The sequence below is a fragment of the Moschus berezovskii genome, chromosome X, assembly GCF_049115385.1.
Source record: "Moschus berezovskii isolate FMDL1 chromosome X, NW_MosBer_1.0, whole genome shotgun sequence".
In the NCBI taxonomy this organism is placed as follows: domain Eukaryota; kingdom Metazoa; phylum Chordata; class Mammalia; order Artiodactyla; family Moschidae; genus Moschus; species Moschus berezovskii.
In genome coordinates, this window is record NC_142488.1 from 36,705,427 (window position 1) to 36,725,986 (window position 20,560).

Sequence of the window (20,560 nt, forward strand, 5' to 3'; positions counted from 1 at the left end):
TATTTTCTTAGGCTCCAAAATCATTGTGGGCAGTGACTGCAGCTATGAAACTAAAAGATGCTTGCTCCTTGAAAGGAAAGCTATGACAAACCTAGATAGCATATTAAAAAGCAGAGACATCACTTTGCTGAAAAGGATCCATACGATCAAAGCTATGGTTTTTCCAGTAGTCATGTATGGACATGAGAATTAGACCGTAAAGAAGGCTGAGCACCGAAGAATTGATGCTTTCAAACTGTGGTGCTAGAGAAGACTCTTGAGAGTCCCTTGGATAGCAAGGAGATCCAACCAGTCCATTCTAAAGGAGATCAATCCTGGGTGTTCACTGGAAGTACTGATGTTGAAGCTGAAGCTACAATACTTTGGCTACCTGATGAGAACAGCCGACTCACTGGAAAAGACCCTGATGCTGGGAAAGATAGAAGGCAGAAGGAGAAGAGGGCAGCAGAGAATGAGTTGATTAGATAACATCACCAACTCAATGGACATGAATCTGAGCAAACTCTGGGAGATAGTGAAGAAGAAAGGAGCCTGGAGTGCTGCAGTCCATGGAGTTGTAAAGATTCGGACATGACTTAGTAACTGAACAACAACAACGACCATTGTATATGATGGACCTCACATGGATGAGAATTATTCCCTCACCTCAAGATTAGGGCAAGTGGCTATGATGGCACTGATATCTGCAATAGGAGAGCTTGGAGACGCAGTACAGTGATGTCAGGCCTATAAGTGGAAAATATAGAGAGGGACTGGCTGGCTAGCTATTTTGATGGCAGAACAAGAATCTATGCTGGGACAGACTCAACTCTAGTCAGAGCAAAGAACACGCAGGGTTTCCCATGAACCAATATGGATGAAGAAAGAGACCTATCATGGTGCTGTGTCACATTATGACCAAAAGACTTCCTGAAGCACCCAGGTTGGGGAGATCTCAGCAAAAAGAGTTTGGATATGTTTCCTTGAATGGCAAAGACAATGTAAATGTCTGCCATCAAGAACTGCTATGAGAAATCCCCAGTGATGAGAGATTTCTTCCATGGACTCTCAAAAGCACCCAAGAAAAGAATCAGCCTCAAACACCTATACCAATGCTAGATTGCTAGAACAGAACCAACTTTTCCTGGCCATTAACGCCTCACCTTCCCTGGACTTTACTTGGAGGAACTAAAGGCAAGGAAACAGAGGAAACAGTTCATAGTTCCCCTTCCCCTGTGGAGGAGGCCAGCTTAAATTAGGCATGAGCTGGAAAGAAAGGGGTGTTAACCTGCAGTACATTTCTTAAAGTCAAAAATTTATCATTATTATTATACATTCTTTAACCAAGACTCTTTGAGGGAGTAAAGTAAGCAGAGAACTTTTCCTTTCCCTGAAAGTTACTAGAAAAGCCACAGGGTCCACTGTAGCTGACCAGGGAAAACAAAGAACAATTCTTCAAGGATAGATTTGAAAGGCAGTAGAGGAAAAAGAATGAAATTGTTTTCTCTTGTATGTACATACAAATTCTATTTGTACCATCTAATGAGTTGACTCACTGGAAAAGAGCCTGATGCTAGACGGGATTGGGGGTAGGAGGAGACGGGGACGACAGAGAATGAGATGGCTGGATGGCATCACTGACTCGATGGAGGTGAGTTTGAGTGAACTCCGGGAGTTGGTGATGGACAGGGAGGCCTGGCGTGCTGTGATTCATGGGTTCGCGAAGAGTCGGACACGACTGAGCGACTGAACTGAACTGAACTGAATGATTTCAATTATGGGGCTTCCCTGGTGACTCAGTGGTAAAGAATCCAGCTGCCATTGCAGGAGACATGGGTTCCATCCCTGAGTCAGGATGGTCCCCTGGAGAAGGAAATTGGAACCCACTCCGGTATTCTTGCCTGGGAAATCCCATGGACAGAGGAGCTTGGCGGGCTACAGTCCATGGGTTGCAAAGAGTCAGACTCAACTTAGCAACTAAACAACAATGATTTCAAATTTATCAAATACTTATTATATGCCAGACTCTATCTGATTTCCATGTATCGAAAAATTTCATCCTCACAACAACTCTATAAGCTTATTATATTCATTTTCTAGGTGAGAAATTTAGGTGCAGAGAGTTTGGGTAACTTGATTAACTATGAAGTAACAAAGCCACTTATGATTATGTTAAGCACAGAATTCAACCTCTTTCCTCAAGTTTTTCTTTTCTTTCAACATTCAAAAAACTGGATATCTAAAATGTAAACCACAGCCATATCAATTTGAAAGCATTAGCACTTTGCAGAGACACATGAGTTTACACGTGATTTGCTATATTTTGTTTCAAAAATTAAACAATGAATTACCATAGGACATGGGTTTTGTTTTCTTTCTTTTTTTTTCTCTACTCTTCTTTAATTTTTTAATTTTTTATTGGAGGCTAATTATTTCACAATATTATATTGGTTGGTTTATTTTTCTTTTTCTTTTCTGTAGATGTGGGCAACTACTACAGGATAAAGTACAGCTGAAGGGCCGTGACCTCCTCACTCTAAAGAACTTTACAGGAGAAGAAATTAAGTATATGCTATGGCTATCAGCAGATCTGAAATTCAGAATAAAACAGAAAGGAGAGGTATGTGGTATTTCCATATTACCTTCCACTGTTACCAGTCTTTTTTTTTTTTCTTTTGGCTGCATGGCATGGCATGAGGGATCTTAGTTTCCCGACCAGGGATCAAACCTGTGCCCCCTGCAATGGAAGCATGGATTCTTAACCACTGGACAACCAGGGAATTTCCAATCAGCCTTTTGAAAGACAGCCTTTACAAAGAAAGAGGAAAAAGAAAATACATTAAAATTCCTAAACAGTAGCTAAGTAATGAAATCACACCGGCAAGGTAGTTGATTATCACCGAGTGCACAGGCATACAAAAAGCATAAAAATCAGTTATTCAATGACAAGTCATTGCATTTCTTTCATGTGAAATGTTGAAAGTCATTATTAACTGAATTAGAACCTAAGGAATCATTTCTCTGGAATGATTTTATTTTTACCCTTACCTTCTTTTCTGTTTTCTAGCAGATTTAAAATAAGGACGATACATTTTTTTTCCTAGCAACAAATTTCAGTGTGGGATGAAGATCAGATATTTCATCATTAGGATAATTTCAAAAAATTCAGGATGATGTGACGGTGTTAAAAATTTAGATTAGCAAAGAACCAATTAAAAGGTAACCAAGTAGGAGAAGAAATGGTATATGGTGCTTAGCTGGAAGCATTATTCTGCATTTTGAGCAATTTATGTTTGAAACACAATTAATACAGCAGCTTCATTTAGACTGCTTAACTGTGAAAGTGTTTTCATATTCCAAGCTTGTTCAAAAGCATTTGAAAGAGCTGGTTTCAGGTTGAGAAAGTTGTACACAACCTTGATTCTCTTATCTAGCTCACAAACTCTCCAAGTTCCTAAGAATGAACCAAAAATAGGTGTGACTCCAAATGCTATTGGTTCCTATAGAAGACCTTGAAATAAGGAGAAAAGCCCCCCACCTCAAGACCCCAGGCTTTTGTTCTACACACTTTGTGGTGAGGAAGGTTAGCTGGCAGGAATCTGTTTGTTCCAGAACTCATCCTATCAGAAAGTCCATCTATAGCAGAGGAAGGAGAAAGAGCCCCACCCCACACACAAACTGAGATTGTTTCCACATGACTTCTAGAAACAGTCTTTGTACTCTCCCAAAGATGCATGATGAAAGAATAATTGAAACTCTGGGGTGTCATCTTTAGGAGTCTGAGTGCCCCATGTTGTGACAGAGAAGCATGTTCCTAGCTGAGAAGACACTTCACAAACAAGCATCTTCAAGATCATTGAACACTGGTAGAAGTTTCTTTTACTGAGTCTAAGCTTGCTCTGCTTGCCTCATGATAGGCCAATAAATCTGAGAGACAAGGGTTGAGGAAAGGAATACAACTTTATTCGGAAAGCTGGCTGACCAAGAAGATTGCAGACTAATATCTCAAAATAACCATCTTATCAGGGTCTGAATGCCAGGCTCTTTTATAGAACAGAGGTGGGGGAGGTGAGGAAGTAAAGTAAAAAGGACATTAATCTTGTCCTGGAATGACCAGACTTAGGGATAGGATATGTTAATTTCTTCCTTCCTGTAGCCATCCACAGGTGGACAGAGTCCTGAACAAAGGCATTTTGGTTTAACAGTCAGGAAGATGAGCAGGTTTCACCAAGGCAGGCCATTATATATGGACAGTATCTTTTTAGTGACCAAAAGCAACTGGAAGCAAATGTTAAAGTGAAAGAAACAGATCCAACATGGAGTCAGTTCTTCCATGTAACATTTCCACAGATTTAAGTAAGAAGATGGTTCCAGTATGAAATATTAATACATTTTGGGACAAGTGTTCAGGTTGAACTCAGAGCAACTAATATTACTTTCTCATTACTGATGTTGAAGCTGAAACTCCAATACTTTGGCCACCTGATGCGAAAAACTGACTCATTGGAAAAGACCCTGATGCTGGGAAAGATTGAGGGCAGGAGGAGAAGGGGATGACAGAGATGGTTGGATGGCATCATTGACTCGATGGACATGGGTTTGGGTGGACTCCGGGAGTTGGTGATGGACAGGGAGGCCTGGCGTGCTGCAGTACATGGGGTCGCAAAGAGTCGGACACAACTGAGTGACTGAACTGAACTGAACTGAACCGAACATGTCAATAAGTTGTGGGATTCCTCTTTCCTTCCCCTATTTGTATACAACAGGAAAGAAACTCTTTAAATTCACTTTGTAAATAACATATGAATGCTTATTTGGGAGCAGTGTTCATTATTCTACAGTTTCTGATAATGTAAAGAATAAATCTTAAAACATAATCCTTGCTAATAGATATAAAATGTATATTTCATTTTAATTAGTTTAATTGTATTATTATCCTTGACTTTCAGTATTTGCCTTTACTGCAAGGGAAGTCCTTAGGCATGATTTTTGAAAAAAGAAGTACTCGAACAAGATTGTCCACAGAAACAGGTGAGTTTACAGACAAACTTGGACTTGTGTTGAAGAAGGGGCCAACGGGTGAGGACCTGGGAGGAGGAGCCCAGTGGTGGGATTTATCCGTCTCTTTGGCAACAACAAAGGGAAAACAATGTCACCAAGAGTAGCAATGGAAGCCTCTGAATGTTCTTTCTGATTCTCACAGCAGCTGCAAGCAGGAAGATGAGCCTCATCTGTAGGAATTCCATGAGGACTTGAGTAGACATCTCAAATAATTCTTCATGTTCAATACAGAATGTTAGTGGTCATAAATTCTCAGGCTTTCAATTCAACGTGAGCAAGAAATGTGCCTTTTTTTAATGTGTAAAGAGTTTTTCCTTGTTTACATCAATTGTGCTGGATGATGGAAACAATCTCTGCAATCCAAATCCTGTCATTTCATTGTTTACTTTGTCAGTTTAGGGTCTCTTCATACTTTCCCCACAGTCATGATTAAGTCTTAGAGAGAATCTCAATGTCAAGGCATCTAGGGCTATAGGGATCTGGTCTTTGATCATCAGGACATCATCATAAAATGTCTATGTTGGAATCTGCTGGGACTTCTGTATCCCTACTGGACCTTGACTGGCTTCCATTCACTGCAGAGGAGTTTGCTTTACTCTGATCACAAGATCTGAAATAGCTCTTGGTTTGACTCACTGGTTGACGCAAGTTTGTGTGCCTGACTTCCAGTGAGGCCAAACAAACTGAAATGTTGGAGTTTGGAGCAGAGAAAGGTTTACTGCAAAGCCATGCAAGGAGACAAGGTGGCTCAAGCCTTAAAACGACTTGAGCTTCCTGAAGATTTTTGATAAATAATTTTTAAAAGCCAGGTGAGGGGGTGGAGCTTGCAGTTACTTGATCAGTGTGTGCACAATGATTGGCTGATGGTGAGTTAGAAGGGTAGTGTCACAGGGGTTAACATTATCAGTCCTTAGAGTCCAGGAGGCCTGGGGCTAGGTGATCAGAGTCATCAAGCAGATAACATCTTCCATTTGGTGGGGATTTTTCACATTAGATAAACAACTCTGGGAATTTATTACACCAAATACTATTTACACCAAATACTATTATCTCGGTGTCTTAGAGAGGAGCTAAAACAGAGGATATGGGGGAAGGCCTGTCCCTGAGAAGATCCCATAGGGTCCTGCTTGGTTATACTCTCAAGCTCTTGTCAGCTCTCCATGCCACAGTGGGCACAGAGATATTGCAAGACTCTCTATATTGTTCCTTCCTCCTTCTGGGTGCCAGGGAGTTCTAGAATATTTGCTCCTTCCTTGAACTCTCTTAAAAGAGACAGATGTTCTCAGCTCTGGTGTCCCCCAAACTCATCTGAAATTTCCACCATGCTTCCCACCCTTCAGTACGTGGCCTGGGGGACAGACAGCAGAGTAAGGTGTCAAAGGTCCACCAATGTCTGTTTCTGTTGCTTCTTTGCTCTTGCTCTTCATCTTCTTCCCCTCCAGTTCCCAGGTGATAAAGCAGGAGGAAAAACTGGCTTTAACTACCTATGCATTCTTTCAAATCTGTTGTTTGTACTTGAAATCCTAGCTGTTGACACTCAAAATATCTTTTTTTCTCAAATTATGATCGTTGTAATGAGTTTAAAAATACCTACTTTTAAATTCATCACCTCTTTTTTCTCTTTGCATTTCTACTCCATCAGACCTCCCTTGAATCAATAACATGACTGCCCAAAAGGGCAAATGGATAGGATCAAGGAAAAGGTACCACAGATAAAAACATATTGGTTGATTCTTTGTGTATCTTATCCTACTTACAAGCATCAGAGCTTTCTAGGGCTCAGAAGCAAACTACTTCATGCAGTTCTTACATTGTAAGGACCAGTAATGAGGTATCTCAAATACATAACAAAATGGAATTCAGAGGGATCAAGTGACTTGCTAAGTTCATGCAATTAATACAAATAGCACCAGGGTTCAGATCTCAAGTTTACTGTTCTTATTAATGCACTCCCCTTGCCCCTTGAAAGAAGGAAGGAGGAAGAAAGGAAACATATAAGGTGTCACCTAATTTTTAAGAGTCCTAGGAAGAAAACCGATGAGAACATTTTGTTCTTTAAAGCTGGGTCCTTTAAAAGGTCACATTGACATCTGATGTCCAGCAATGGAAAAGTGAATATTGCATAAACCAGTCAGTAGTTCTGAAATTCTGCTCCTTTTCAACACTGGTTATCATTTTTAAAAATCATTAGTACTTAAGAGAGGTATTCTTTTCTGAAGCTATCAAAGAATTGATTAAATACATACAATTTTCTCAGTGTTTTCTCAGATTATTTTTTTCTTAGTTGTTGAAGTTGTCTACCATGTTTCTCTGTTCAAATGTTATTTTTAATTTCACATATCTCTGAATAAGTGATCAGTTTTACCATGCACATGTCATGTGGTAGATAAGCTACTAATAAAACCAACAGTGAAGATTTAATAAGCTTTTGGGCACAGACCCTACACTAAGTGCTCTACATTAATTACGTGGATTATCTCACTTAATCCTCAGGACAACTCCATGAGGGTGAGACCACTGAGGAAAATAAGCTAAAGTAGGTTCAGCAAAAGGCCCGCACACATATAGCTAATAAATGGCAGACCCAGGATTAGAAGCTATTATTAAACATATTTTTAAACATCTAATTTAATTTGAGCACGTGTTAGTCATGTTTTATTCCAGTAAAATTGTTTCTACAGGTGGCATTAAGCATTTTGTTAAATGATGATTTTCTACAAAGAAGTGCTCTTTATAGAAATCTGCACAAAATTACAAACAACATGAGAAAAGGAACATATGACCATAAAAGTTATGGTTCAGAGTATTCATCATGATCTTCAATAAATACCCATGGGTTTCATTGAGATAGCATCCTGCCAAACCCAACAGTAGGAGAATCAGTCAGAGTAAGCAGCTAATTTCAATGCATATAGAAATGGTAAACCTCAACCCAAAACATGGCAGCACATTTCTATTGTGTACATGTGCATCTTAATAGTTGTCTGTTGGCACAATTTTTCATCAAAACCTATTACCCTGGTATTTAGAATGAAAATAGGACGTAATTAAAACTGTCTATTTCTACCCCAGATTTGTGCCAGCCTCTGGGATGGGGTGGTCCTCACTGGACAGTCCTTGAGGATTCCATCCCAAACCTGCATTGCAACAATACAGCAGTATTAGCTTGTTAGTTGGTCAGTTGTATCTGACTCTTTGCGACATCATGGGCTGTAGCCCACCAGGCTCCTCTGTCCATGGATTTCCTAGACAAGAATACTGGAGTGGGTTGCCATGCCCTCCTCCAGGGGATCTTCCTGACCCAGGCATCAAGCCTGGGTCTCCTGCATTGTGGGCAGATTCTTTACTGTCTGAGCCACTGAGGTTTCCCTAGTATTATCTTGGGAGACAAAATAAAATTCTCCACCCAAATCAAGCCATATTTATTACTCATGTACTATTTTTATTAAAATGTAAGACACATATAGAAAAATGCACAAATCATTAATTACATAGTTCAATGAATTGTTACACATCCTTGGAACTAATACCCAGATAGAGAAGCGATGTGAATATCACCCGGAAGTCCTCCCTTATATCTCCTTCCATTTGCTACTCTCTGCCCCACCCCCCAAGGGTAATCATTATCCTGGCTTCTAACCTCACAGATTAGTTTCGCTATTTTCGAACGTTATAGAAACAGAGTCATTCAGTACCTGCTCTTTTGTGTCTGGCTTCTTTTGCTCAGCATTATGTTTGGGAGCTGTATCAATGTCGCTGTGCGTAACTGTAGCTCATTCATTCCTCACTCACTTTTTGTGTACGCCTGCCTGGCAAACCAGACAATTCTCCTGTGTGACTACTGATGATTATACTCCTTCATTGCAAATTAACTGAGCAGATAGACGGATACATTTATTAATTTCGGTAAGTGCAGTATTGGATGGAAAAATGCACAGGGCGTCCTAAGAGATGGTCCTTTTCATTATTTAACACTGGTATTTGACTTTCAAGGTAAAATAGAAGCTAGTGCTTTCCAGGCTTTTTCAAATTCGTCATTTTGCAAAAGTGGCAATATAGAAACCGTGATACTATGCCACGGGTATGAAAGTAAAGCACAGAGAGGGTATCAGTTGCCTTATCTCTACCAGCAAGAACCCTTGGAGCCCTCACATTTCCTACGTGAATTCTATTTATACCCCTTCTTCCAAAGCTTGCAGGGATCCCTGAAGAAAAGAAAGCAAAGTAAGATATACTTTTATTTTCTCAGACAGAAATTTAGATATTAACAGATGAAATCCTTTGTTCAAAAATATCTGATATGTATGCACAAATGAAAGAGATTAAAACAAACTCCCTCTGGATGAAGAGTGAAGACAGAATAGAGATCTGTCCCTCTGCCCTCCTCTCCTCAGCAATGGCAGCTCCTGGTGGCTTCTCAGAGTCTGACATCTTCCATAAGCGTGCTGCATGCTAAGTCAGGCTCAGTTGTGTCCCACTCTTTGTGACCCCATGGACTGTAACCTGCCAAGCTCCTCTGTCTGTGGGATTTCCCAGGCAAGAATACTGGACTGGGTTGCCATTTCCTCCTCCAGGGGATCTTTCTGACCTAGGGATTGAACCTGTGTCTCCTGTGTCTCCTGCATTGTCAGGCATGGTGTTTACCACTAGCGCCACTGAAGCACTTAATGCCATCCAGGTCAGATAAACTGGCGAATGCTTGACCTGTGCTTTTGGACTAGGGTCTGAGGCTTCTTTCTGATGGGTAACCAAAAATTGCAGAGGTAATTCCTTTTTGGAGGCAGTGGCTTCCCATTTTATCTCCTTCAGGAACTGCTGAAGGTTTTGTCGACTGAAAAACATTCCACCAACTGAAAGTTGAGAATGATGTTTTATTCAGTGGACTTGCTGAGGACTGAAGCCCGGGAGGCAGTCTCTCAGTTAGCTCTGAGGGACTGCTCAGGAGAGGTCGGGGAGGAGCCAGGATACATAGGAATTCTGAACTTAAAACCAGGTAGTTGGAACATCAAACGACTACCATTAATGAAAGAAACCAGACATCTCAAGTTAATGAATTTAGTGCTTTTCTGTGTATTGGAAGATACAAGAGTCTGGGCTCATGGAAATAATTCCTTTGATATGCATCTTAGCTATCCAGAGCCAGTATCCTGTTCTTAGGCTTTCCTGGTGGCTTATTGGGTAAAGAATCCACCTGCAATGCAGGAGACACAAAAGACACAGGTTTGATCCCTGGGTTGGGAAGATCCCCTGGAGGAGGGCATGGCAACCCATTCCAGTATTCTTGCCTGGAGAATCCCCATGGACAGAGAAGCCTGGTGGGCTACAGTCCATGGGGTCACAAAGAGTCGGACGGGACTGAAGTGACTGAGCACTCATCCTGTTCTTCCCATCCAGAGTCCCCTCAGGGTGCACTGTTAGGGTGGCTGCACTGGCTGAGGGCTTGGCAATGGGCAGCCCTTTTGTCTTCATCCCGAGTTTCCTCAGGGCTCACACTTGTGGCAGTGGTAGTGGCTGATGGCTTGACAGCCACAGCATGCTTTGTTTGCTGATACGGCAGGCTACATTTTTCCATCAGAGCTTCCACTGCTATTTCTTAACACTTTCTGTAACCTCTCTTCCTACCCCTATTGCCTAAGTCCAGATTTGATGTGAATCTTCTTTATTTTTATTTTTGTAATTTATTTATTTTAATTGGAGGCTAATTACTTTACATTATTGTATTGGTTTTGCCATACATTGATGTGAATCTGCCCCGGGTGCAAAAAGCACAAAGAAAAAAAATGAAAATACAACTAAACCTGGATTGTTACAGCAAAATGACTTCTAGCCCAAGTAAGAGTATGACTTCAAGTAGACCAGCCAGGAGGTCTTAAACTGTTTGAAACCTTCCTCCACAGCCCCCAACCCTCAGTGGCATTTCCCTATGCCAGGCACATAATAGGGGCATAATAAATACTTTCTTGATGAATATGCAGTATTCATATTTGTTTAGGTGATTTCTCTTGTTTAGAAACAGATTAAGTGCTCAAGAGTGATTAATAATTATAACCATCAAAAAATCCTATTAGCTCACTTAACAGGTAATAGAAAAGTCCACTAACAAAATTAGGAGATATTTGCAAGTAAGAAGAATAGGTTCTCTCCCCAGAGTCAAAATCCTTCCTACGTTTGTTCAACAAGTTTGTGTTGAATACTTACTATGTGAAAGAAAAAACTGAAAATGTTAGCTGCTCAGTAGTATCCAACTCTTTGCCACCTGCCAGGCTCCTCTGTCCATGCGATTCTCCAGGCAAGAACACTGGAGTGGGTTGCCATTCCCTTTTCCAGGGGATCTTCTCAAACTAGGGATCGAACCCAGGTCTCCCTCATTGCAGGTTGATTCTTTATCTGAGCCACCATGGAAGCCACTTACTATATACCCATATTTATTCTAGGTTCTTGAGACTGATATTGTTAATGCAAGTTTGTGTGACCAAAGTTTGTTTTGTGAGGCCAAACAAACTGAAAGGTCAGAGTTTGGAACAGGGAAAGGTTTCTCCATGCAAGGAGAAGGGTGGATGATGGCCTAAAGGCCCTGAGGTCCCAGAAGGGTTTCAGCAAAGCATTTTTAAAAGCCAGGTGCGGAAGCGGGGGTCACAAGGTCTGTGATCAGCTTGTGCAGGGTTCTCTGACTGGCTGATGGTGAGGGAGCAGGGAGATGCCACAAGCTTTATCAATCTTTAGGCTCCAGGAGGCTTGGGGCTTTGTACTCAAGATCTTCAAGTACTTAACATCTTCCCTTTGTTGGAGAGAGGATGGCTTTCTACATCTGCAAAACAACTATGGAAATGTGCATCAAATACCATTACCTAGGTACTTCAGAGAGGAGCTAAAGGAGAGGATACAGGGGAAGGCTTGTCCCTGAAGGCCCCATAAGGGTTCTGCTTGGTTATAACATATTGATGAATAAAAGATAGGAAAATCTCTGCGTTCATGGAGCTGAGATTCTAGTTGGTACACAGACAATAAACAATAGACATAATAAATTGTAAGTGAATGATGTATCATGGTGGATAGTGATCAGTGCTCTCAACAAAGACAAGACTGCCTGCAAGTGAAAGAAAGATATGTATCCTATTATTTGGATTTTGCCTTTTACTCTGAGTAAACAGGGGAATCTTTGGAAGGTTTTGAACAGAGAAGGAACATGGTCTAACTTGCATTTTATTTATGTATTAAATTAAAAAATTAAAAAGAAAATTTATTTTCTTGGCCATGCCACACAGCATGTGAGGCCTTAGTTCAGCATATGAGCTCTTAGTTACCCAAACAGGGATCAGACCCATGCTTCTTGCATTGGAAGTGAGGAGTCTTAACCATTGGACCACAAGGGATGCTCCTAACTTCCATTTTAAATGGATCTCTCTGCTCTGTTGAGAATAAACCAGGGCGTTAGGGGTGGAGAATTCCATGGACTATACAGTCCATGGGGTCACAAAGAGTCAGACATGACTGATAGACTTTCACTTTCACTTTTCAGGGGTGGAGATAAGATAGAAGCAGTGAAAGCTGTCAACAGGTAGGTACAGTATATAGAAGCTGGGATGATGGTGATGGCAGATTTGGGCCAGATAAGAGGGCTAGATTCGGGAAATATTTTGAAGGGAGAGTCAACAAGATGTATCGGGTAAAAGAGAGGTGTGAAGGATGACTTAAAGGTTTCCATCTGAGCAACTGTCAGCAGGATGAAGCAGGATAGAGCCAATCAGGCAGGATGGAGACGAAGATCAGGAGTTCAGTTTTAGTAGTGTTGAGTTTGGGATGTCTATTAGACACACAGCAAAGATGATGAAGAGGCTTCTGGGTACTAGTTTAGAGTATGGGAGTGAGATGTGACAGAGATACCTAGAAGTCTGTCAGTCAGTTCAGTGACTCTGTTGTGTCTGACTCTTCGCGACCCCATGGACTGCAGCACGCCAGGCTTCCCTGTCCATCACCAACTCCTGAGATGGCTCAAACTCATGTCCATCGAGTCAATGATGCCATCCAGCCATCTCATCCTCTGTTGTCCCCTTTTCCTCCTTCCTTCAATCTTGCCCAGCATCAGGGTCTTTCCCAATGAGTCAGTTCTTCGCATCAGGTGGCCAAAGTATTGGTGCTTCAGCTTCAGCATCAGTCCTTACAGAGAATATTCAGAACTGATTTCCTTTAGGATTGACTGGTTGGATCTCCTTGCAGTCCAAGGGACTCGCAAGAGTCTTCTCCAACACCACAGTTCAAAAGCATCAATTCTTTGGCACTCAGCTTTCTTTATGGTCCACCTCCCACATCCATACATGGCTGCTAGAAAAACCATAGCTTTGACTAGACGAACCTTTGTCGGCAAAGTAATGTCTCTGCTTTTTGCTTTTTAATATGCTGTCTAGGTTGGTCATAGCTTTTCTTCCAAGGAGCATGCATCTTTTAATTTCATGGCTGCAGTCACCATCTGCAATGAATTTGGAGCCCCCCAAAATAAAGTCTGTCACTGTTTCCATTGTTTCCCCATCTATTTGCCATGAAGTGATGGAATTAGATGTCAGGATCTTCGTTTTTTGAATGTTGAGTTTTAAGCCAGCTTTTTCACTCTCCTCTTTCACCCTCATCAAGAGGCTCTTTAGTTCCTCTTCACTTTCTGCCTTAAGGGTAGTATCATCTGTATATCTGAGGTTATTGATATTTCTCCCAGCAATCTTGATTCCAGCTTGTGCTTCATCCAGCGTGGCATTTGTACTCTGTATATAATTTAATTAAGCAAGGTGACAATATACAGCCTTGATGTACTCACTTCCCAATGTGGAACCAGTCCATTGTTCCATGTCCAGTTCTAACTGTTCCTTCTTGATCTGCATACAGATTTCTCAGGAGGCAGGTAAGGTGGTGTGGTAGTCCCATCTCTTGAAGAATTCCCCACAGTTTGTTGTGATCCACATAGTCAAAGGCTTTGGCGTAGTCAATAAAGCAGAAGTAGATGTTTTTCTGGAACTCTTGCTTTTTCTATGATCCAACAGATGTTGGCAATTTGATCTCTGGTTCCTCTGCCTTTTCTAAATCCAGCTTGAACATCTGGAAATTTTCAGTTCATGTACTGTTGAAGCCTAGCTTGGAGAGTTTTGAGCATTACTTTGCTAGTGTGTGAGATGAGTGCAATTGTGCAGTAGTTTAAACGTTCTTTCTAAAAATAAAAAAAGTTCACTGTGGAATGCAAAAAACAAAACAAAAAAACATGTGTTAAGGCTTCACTGGGTTGTTTCATGAGACTTTGGGTTGAGTTTCCATTCATAGGTTTAATACTGCTTATCACCCAATTCACTGTGCAATTAACAATTTCTCTCTTTCTCACAGGAAACAGGTAGGATTAGAAAATTGTGACTGTTGCATATTTCGCAAAAGACAAGTTAGGTTAAAAAATAATGTTTCCAAGCAGGGAAAAAGTAATGTTTGCAAACTTCCTCAGACAAGTCTCTATCTTGTAATTATACCTTTACATTGTATATGTATATATATCTAAGAAAGCCTGCCTATTGAACCTGTCTGAAATGAGAGAGTAAAGTTCTGATTGGATGTCATCATTTCCCGTAATTTTGCCCCAGTTCAGTTCAGTTCAGTTGCTCATTCGTGTCCGACTCTTTGTGACCCCATGAATCGCAGCACGCCACGCCTCCCTGTCCATCACCAACTCTCGGAGTTCACTCAAACTCATGTCCATCGAGTCAGTGATGCCATCCAGCCATCTCATTCTCTGTCGTCCCCTTTTCCTCCTGCCCCCAATCCCTCCCAGCATCAGAGTCTTTTCCAGTGAGTCAACTCTTCGCATGAGGTGGCCAAAGTATTGGAGTTTCAGCTTTAGAATCAGTCCTCCCAATGAACACCCAGGACTGATCTCCTTTAGGATGGACTGGTTGTGTGATAAAAGGGCTCTCTTTGTTCCCACAGAGTTTAGCTATGGCTTGGGGCAGACCCCTGTCTGTCATCCTCCCAGACCAATGGGATGTTCTATGAGGGTGGGAAAGGAGCCAGCTTCATCTGCTTAGATGTCTTCAGTAATCTCATATTCCATGGAGGGTTGAAAAGTGGTGAGAGTATTATGTAAGTGGTGCTTAGCTCTGTCTTGGTTGGAGGATAAATAAAACAATTGAATGACTTTTGATCTCACTAACGTTTGAAATTTTATTTATTTTTGGCTGGGCTGGGTCTTCATTGCTCCATAAAGGCTCTTCTCTAGTGGCAGAAAGTGCGGGCTACTCTCCAGCTGTGATGCGTGGGCTTCTCAGTATGGTGGCTTCTCTTGTTGCAAAGCACAGGCTCTAGGTACATGGGCTTCAGTAGTTGTGGCTCACGGGCTCTAAAATGCAGGCTCAGTAGTTGTGGTGCATGGGCTTAGTTGCCTCACAGCATGTGGGATCTTCCCAGACCAGGGATTGAAATCATGTCCTCTGCATTGGCAGATGGATTCTGAATAACTGGACCGCCAGAGAAGTTCGATCTTGCTGATTTTTAGAGAACTGAAACTGCCATTTCAATGCTCACTTTAGTTTCAATCTTTTAAAAAGGTATAATTTATATATAGGAAAATGCACAGACCTGAAGTGTGTGCAATTCAGTAAGTACTGAAGAATACATATACCCATGTATTGGTATATAACCTTACAATCTCTGTCAAGGTATAAAGTACTTCTGTTACCCCAGAAAGTGCACCAATGCTCCTTCCAGCCAATCCAGAAGCAATAAGTGTTTTAATTTCAGCCACTCTATGTTTGTTTCACCCATTCTAGAACTTCATATGAATGGAATTATACATTAGGTACTGTTTTGTGAACCGTGAACTCCCAGATGTTCAAGCAGGTTTTAGAAAAGGCAGAGGCACCAGAGATCAAATTGCCAACATCCGCTGGATCATGGAGAAAGCAAGAGAATTCCAGAAAAACATCTATTTCTGCTTCATTGACTATGCCAAAGCCTTTGACTGTGTGGATCACAATAAACTGTGGAACATTCTGAAAGAGATGGGAATCCCAGACCACCTGACCTGCCTCTTGAGAAACCTGTATGCAGGTCAGGAAGCAACAGTCAGAACTGTACATGGAACAACAGACTGGTTCCAAATAGGAAAAGGAGTACGTCAAGGTTGTATATTGTCACTTTGCTTATTTAACTTATATGCAGAGTACATCATGAGGAACGCTGGGCTGGAAGAAGCACAAGCTTGAATCAAGATTGCCAGAAGAAATATCAATAACCTCAGATATGCAGATGACACTACCCTTATGGCAGAAAGTGAAGAGGAACTCAAAAGCCTCTTGATGAAAGTGAAAGAGGAGAGTGAAAAGGTTGGCTTGAAGCTCAACATTCAGAAAACAAAGATCATGGCATCTGGTCCCATCACTTCATGGGAAATAGATGGAAAAACAGTGGAAACAGTGTCAGACTTTATTTTTTTGGGCTCCAAAATCACTGCAGATGCTGATTGCAGCCATGAAATTAAAAGACGCTTACTCCTTGGAAGGAAAGTTATGACCAACCTTGATAGTATATTGAAAAGCAGAGACATTACTTTGCCAACCAAGGTCCATCTAGTCAAGGCTATGGTTTTTCCCGTGGTCATGTATGGATGTGAGAGTTGGACTGTGAAGAAAGCTGATCGCTGAAGAATTGATGCTTTTGAACTGTGGTGTTGGAGAAGACTCTTGAGAGTCCCTTGGACTGCAAGGAGATCCAACCAGTCCATTCTAAGGGAGATCAATCCTGGGTGTTCATTGGAAGGACTGATGCTAAAGCTGAAACTGCAATACTTTGGCCACCTCATGCGACGAGTTGAGTCACTGGAAAAGACTCTGATGCTGGGAAAGGTTGGGGGCGGGAGGAGAAGGGGACGACAGAGAATGAGATGGCTGGATGGCATCACCGACTCTGTGGACATGAGTCTGAGTGAACTCCAGGAGTTGGTGATGGACAGGGAGGCCTGGCGTGCTGTGATTCATGGGGTCGCAGAGAGTCGGACACGACTGAGCGACTGAACTGAACTGAACTCTTTTGTGTCTAACTTCTTTCATTCAGCATAATGTTTGTGAGATTCATCCATGTTGTGTGTACAGTTCATTTCTTTTAATTACTGAGCAGTATTCCAATGCCATCCATGACATCCCACACTACAGTTGATGTTCCCATTTTCCTGGTGGACATCATTATATATTTGAAGAGTAAAAATGAGGTATAGCCTCCAGAAAGGAACAATGGCCCATAATTGCACAGTTGTGAAAAGATGGCAGAGAGATGGTCACACATCTTAAGGAGAGTTAAGTGCTAGTACAGAAAATCTCATATACTTCTCTCAGTTCCTCGTTTTGCTTTCCCTGGGAATTCCCTATTAGAGAAGCTGGTGAGATTGAAAGATTTTGACTTTTCAATTGAGATGGTGCTGATTCTTCATGATTTTGTTTGCTACTTTAATTCTTTTTTTCAAAAAGCCTTTCTTCTCTCTCTTTTACTGCAGGCTTTGCACTTCTGGGAGGACACCCTTGTTTTCTTACCACGGACGATATTCATTTGGGTGTGAATGAAAGTCTCACAGATACAGCCCGGTTTGTAAATCTTCTCTTGGAAGCTTATTTCAGAATTTATGGATACAACTTAAAAAGAAAATATGCTTCTCTTTAAATAGTGGTTTTCCCTCTCAGGATCCTTTGGACTGTTCTCTGTTTTCATTCTTTACCTTTTTACCTGATGTCCTGAATGAATTTTCTCTCATCTTCTGGCCACTTTCCTTGGGTTAATTTTCTTTTTTTCTTAGCAATTTGAAGAGGCTTCTGATTATAGAATTTCAAACTCCAGGAAATTTAGTCATCAAGCATGACTCTTATGGTTTTCAGTTGAAGAAATGGAAGGCCAGGGAAACTGACATGTTCAATGACCCATAACCTGCTAGCATCAGAGCAGGAAGTAATATTGATAGCTAACATTTATTGAACATTTATTATGTGTAAGGCATTGTTCTGACTCATTTAATCCTTATAAAAACCCAAACAGATTGGCATAAAGAAGTGAAACAACTTTATTAGGGACATACTAGCTACTATAACACAAAAATCTCAAAATGTCAGTAGCTTGCTGCTAAGTCACTTCAGTCGTGTCCAACTCTGTGCGACCCCATGGACGGCAGCCCACTAGGCTCCGCCATCCCTGGGATTCTCCAGGCAAGAACACTGGAGTGGGTTGCCATTTCCTTCTCCAGTGTGTGAAAGTGAAAAGTGAAAGTGAAGTTGCTCAGTCTTGTCCGACTAGTAGCGACCCCATGGACTGTAGCCCACCAGGCTCCTCTGTCCATGGGATTTTCTAGGCAAGAGTACTGGAGTGGCTTGCCATTGCCTTCTCCGTCAGTAACTTAACATAGCGCAAATGTTCCTGATTGATAAGATCGAAGGAGTAATTATTTATGTGGCCATTTAGGGACTCAGGGCTTCCCTGGTGGCTCAGACGGTAAAGCGTCTGCCTACAATGCGGGAGACCCAGGTTCAATCCCTAGGCCAGAAAGATCCCCTGGAGAAGGAAATGGCAACCCACTCCAGTATTCTTGCCTGGAGAATCCCATGGACCAAGGAGCCTGATGGGCTACAGTCCATGGAGTCACAAAGAGTCAGACATGACTAAGCGACTTCACTTTAGGGACTCAGGATGAAAATGGCTCTGCTGTCTTCAATATGTGGCCTCCAAGGTTATCCTGGGTGTCAACATCCAGCCAGGAGCTAGGGAAGAGTGCCTGGGGACAGGATGCTCACTTCAAAGCCACCTTAGCAGGGAAGCAGCACAATCACTTCCACTCATATTCTCTCAGCAAGTACTAAGTAGCTCAGCCCTACTTGGATGAAAGTAGAGGTGAGAAAAGGCTCTGAATCACCATACTATAATTAGAGACTGAAACATAGGTCCCCTGACCCCCTGCAGTGCTCTCACCATTGTATCATGCCTGATAGAGAAATACAGAGCAAATGTCTTTGTTTAAATATCTCACACTTGATATCAAAGACTAATGATTATTTTCTGAAAACGATGCATCATAAAACAACTCCCTGCAGACACTGCCTGCTTTTTATGGCTGCTACCCTAGTACGTACTAAAGAATCCACCTCATTTGAATTGCTGAAGAGATTTTAAATAACTCATCTTTAAAACTTTTAGTTATGTTATTTCAGATGGGACAGTGTTAGTATTAAGCCGTGTTGTGTTCATCTTCTGGATGCAAGGGACAAGAAGAATAAATAAACATAAAAATTTTTTCTTCTAAATATCCTGTCACTGGTTGGAATTCTATTTTCCTAATAATTCTGTTTCCACCAGAGTGAAATATGCTTTATTCCAGAATAAATATTACAAGCTGGTTAGGGGATGAAGCCAGGGACACAACCAGGAAAGAAGTTTCAGTGGGAACCCTCTATATAGGACCAAGTGAATGATGGTGAGTGTCACATGTGAACTAGTGGTTGGAAGAAGGTACAGTTGGAGAAACAGATGAGCATTCAATAGAGAGTGCAGAAGTGCAGATTGGAAGCCAGAAAGAGGTCAGGGCCCAGAAATCAGGGGAGTGGGTGGGACCCCCCAAAGCAAGAGACAATTAGCCAAGCATGGGTTGAAAGCTGAGGACGAGTGTAAACATGTTCTTTTCTGTGCTTATTCACCACACAACAATTGCCACTGGAAGTCCTTCGTTAGAGGAGCTCTACACGCTGAAACTCCAATACTTTGGCCACCTCATGAGACGAGTTGACTCACTGGAAAAGACTCTGATGCTGGGAAAGGTTGGGGGCGGGAGGAGAAGGGGACGACGGAGAATGAGATGGCTGGATGGCATCACCGACTCTGTGGACATGAGTTTGAGTGTACTCCGGGAGTTGGTGATGGACAGGGAGGCCTGGCGTGCTGTGATTCATGGGGTCGCGGAGAGTCGGACACGACTGAGCGACTGAACTGAACTGAACTGAACTGAACACAGATCCTGGGAAAAACAATCTGCTCACAAGTTCCGCTAGTGGTAAAGAATCCATCTGCCAATGCAGGAGACATAAGAGATGTGGGTTTGATCCCTGAGTTGGGAAGATCCCCTGAAGGAGGGCATGGCAACCCACTCCAGTATTCTTGCCTGGAGAATCCCATGGACGAGGAGCCTGGTGGGCTACAGTCCATGGGGTTGCAAAGAGTCGTACATGACTGAGCAAGTAAGCACGCACGTCTCATTGTGGGAGAATTGCAGAAGGCTAAACCTCAAGGACCCGGAGAAGGAAATGGCAACCCACTCCAGTGTTCTTGCCTGGAGAATCCCAGGGACAGGGGAGCCTGGTGGGCTGCCGTCTATGGGGTTGCACAGAGTCGGACATGACTGAAGCGACTTAGCAGCAAACCTCAAGGACAGGTGCACTTAGGGAGGGACAGGAGTAAATTGTTAAGGTACGAGGAAAATTAGGGTAGTGCAATATCATAAGAGGCTGGAATGGGTGATGGAGATGTCAGA

The 20,560-nt window shown here is 42.0% G+C and overlaps 1 protein-coding gene across 1 annotated transcript in view; it reads left to right on the forward strand.

Moving 5' to 3' along the window:
• Positions 1-20,560, forward strand: part of OTC (ornithine transcarbamylase) — a 77,208-nt gene that overhangs the window by 15,197 nt on the left and 41,451 nt on the right. The window contains exons 2-4 of the mRNA XM_055438495.2: positions 2,461-2,599; positions 4,929-5,010; positions 17,552-17,639. Of these exons, the coding sequence (XP_055294470.1) occupies positions 2,461-2,599; positions 4,929-5,010; positions 17,552-17,639 (309 nt within the window). The remainder of the gene's footprint in view (positions 1-2,460; positions 2,600-4,928; positions 5,011-17,551; positions 17,640-20,560) is intronic.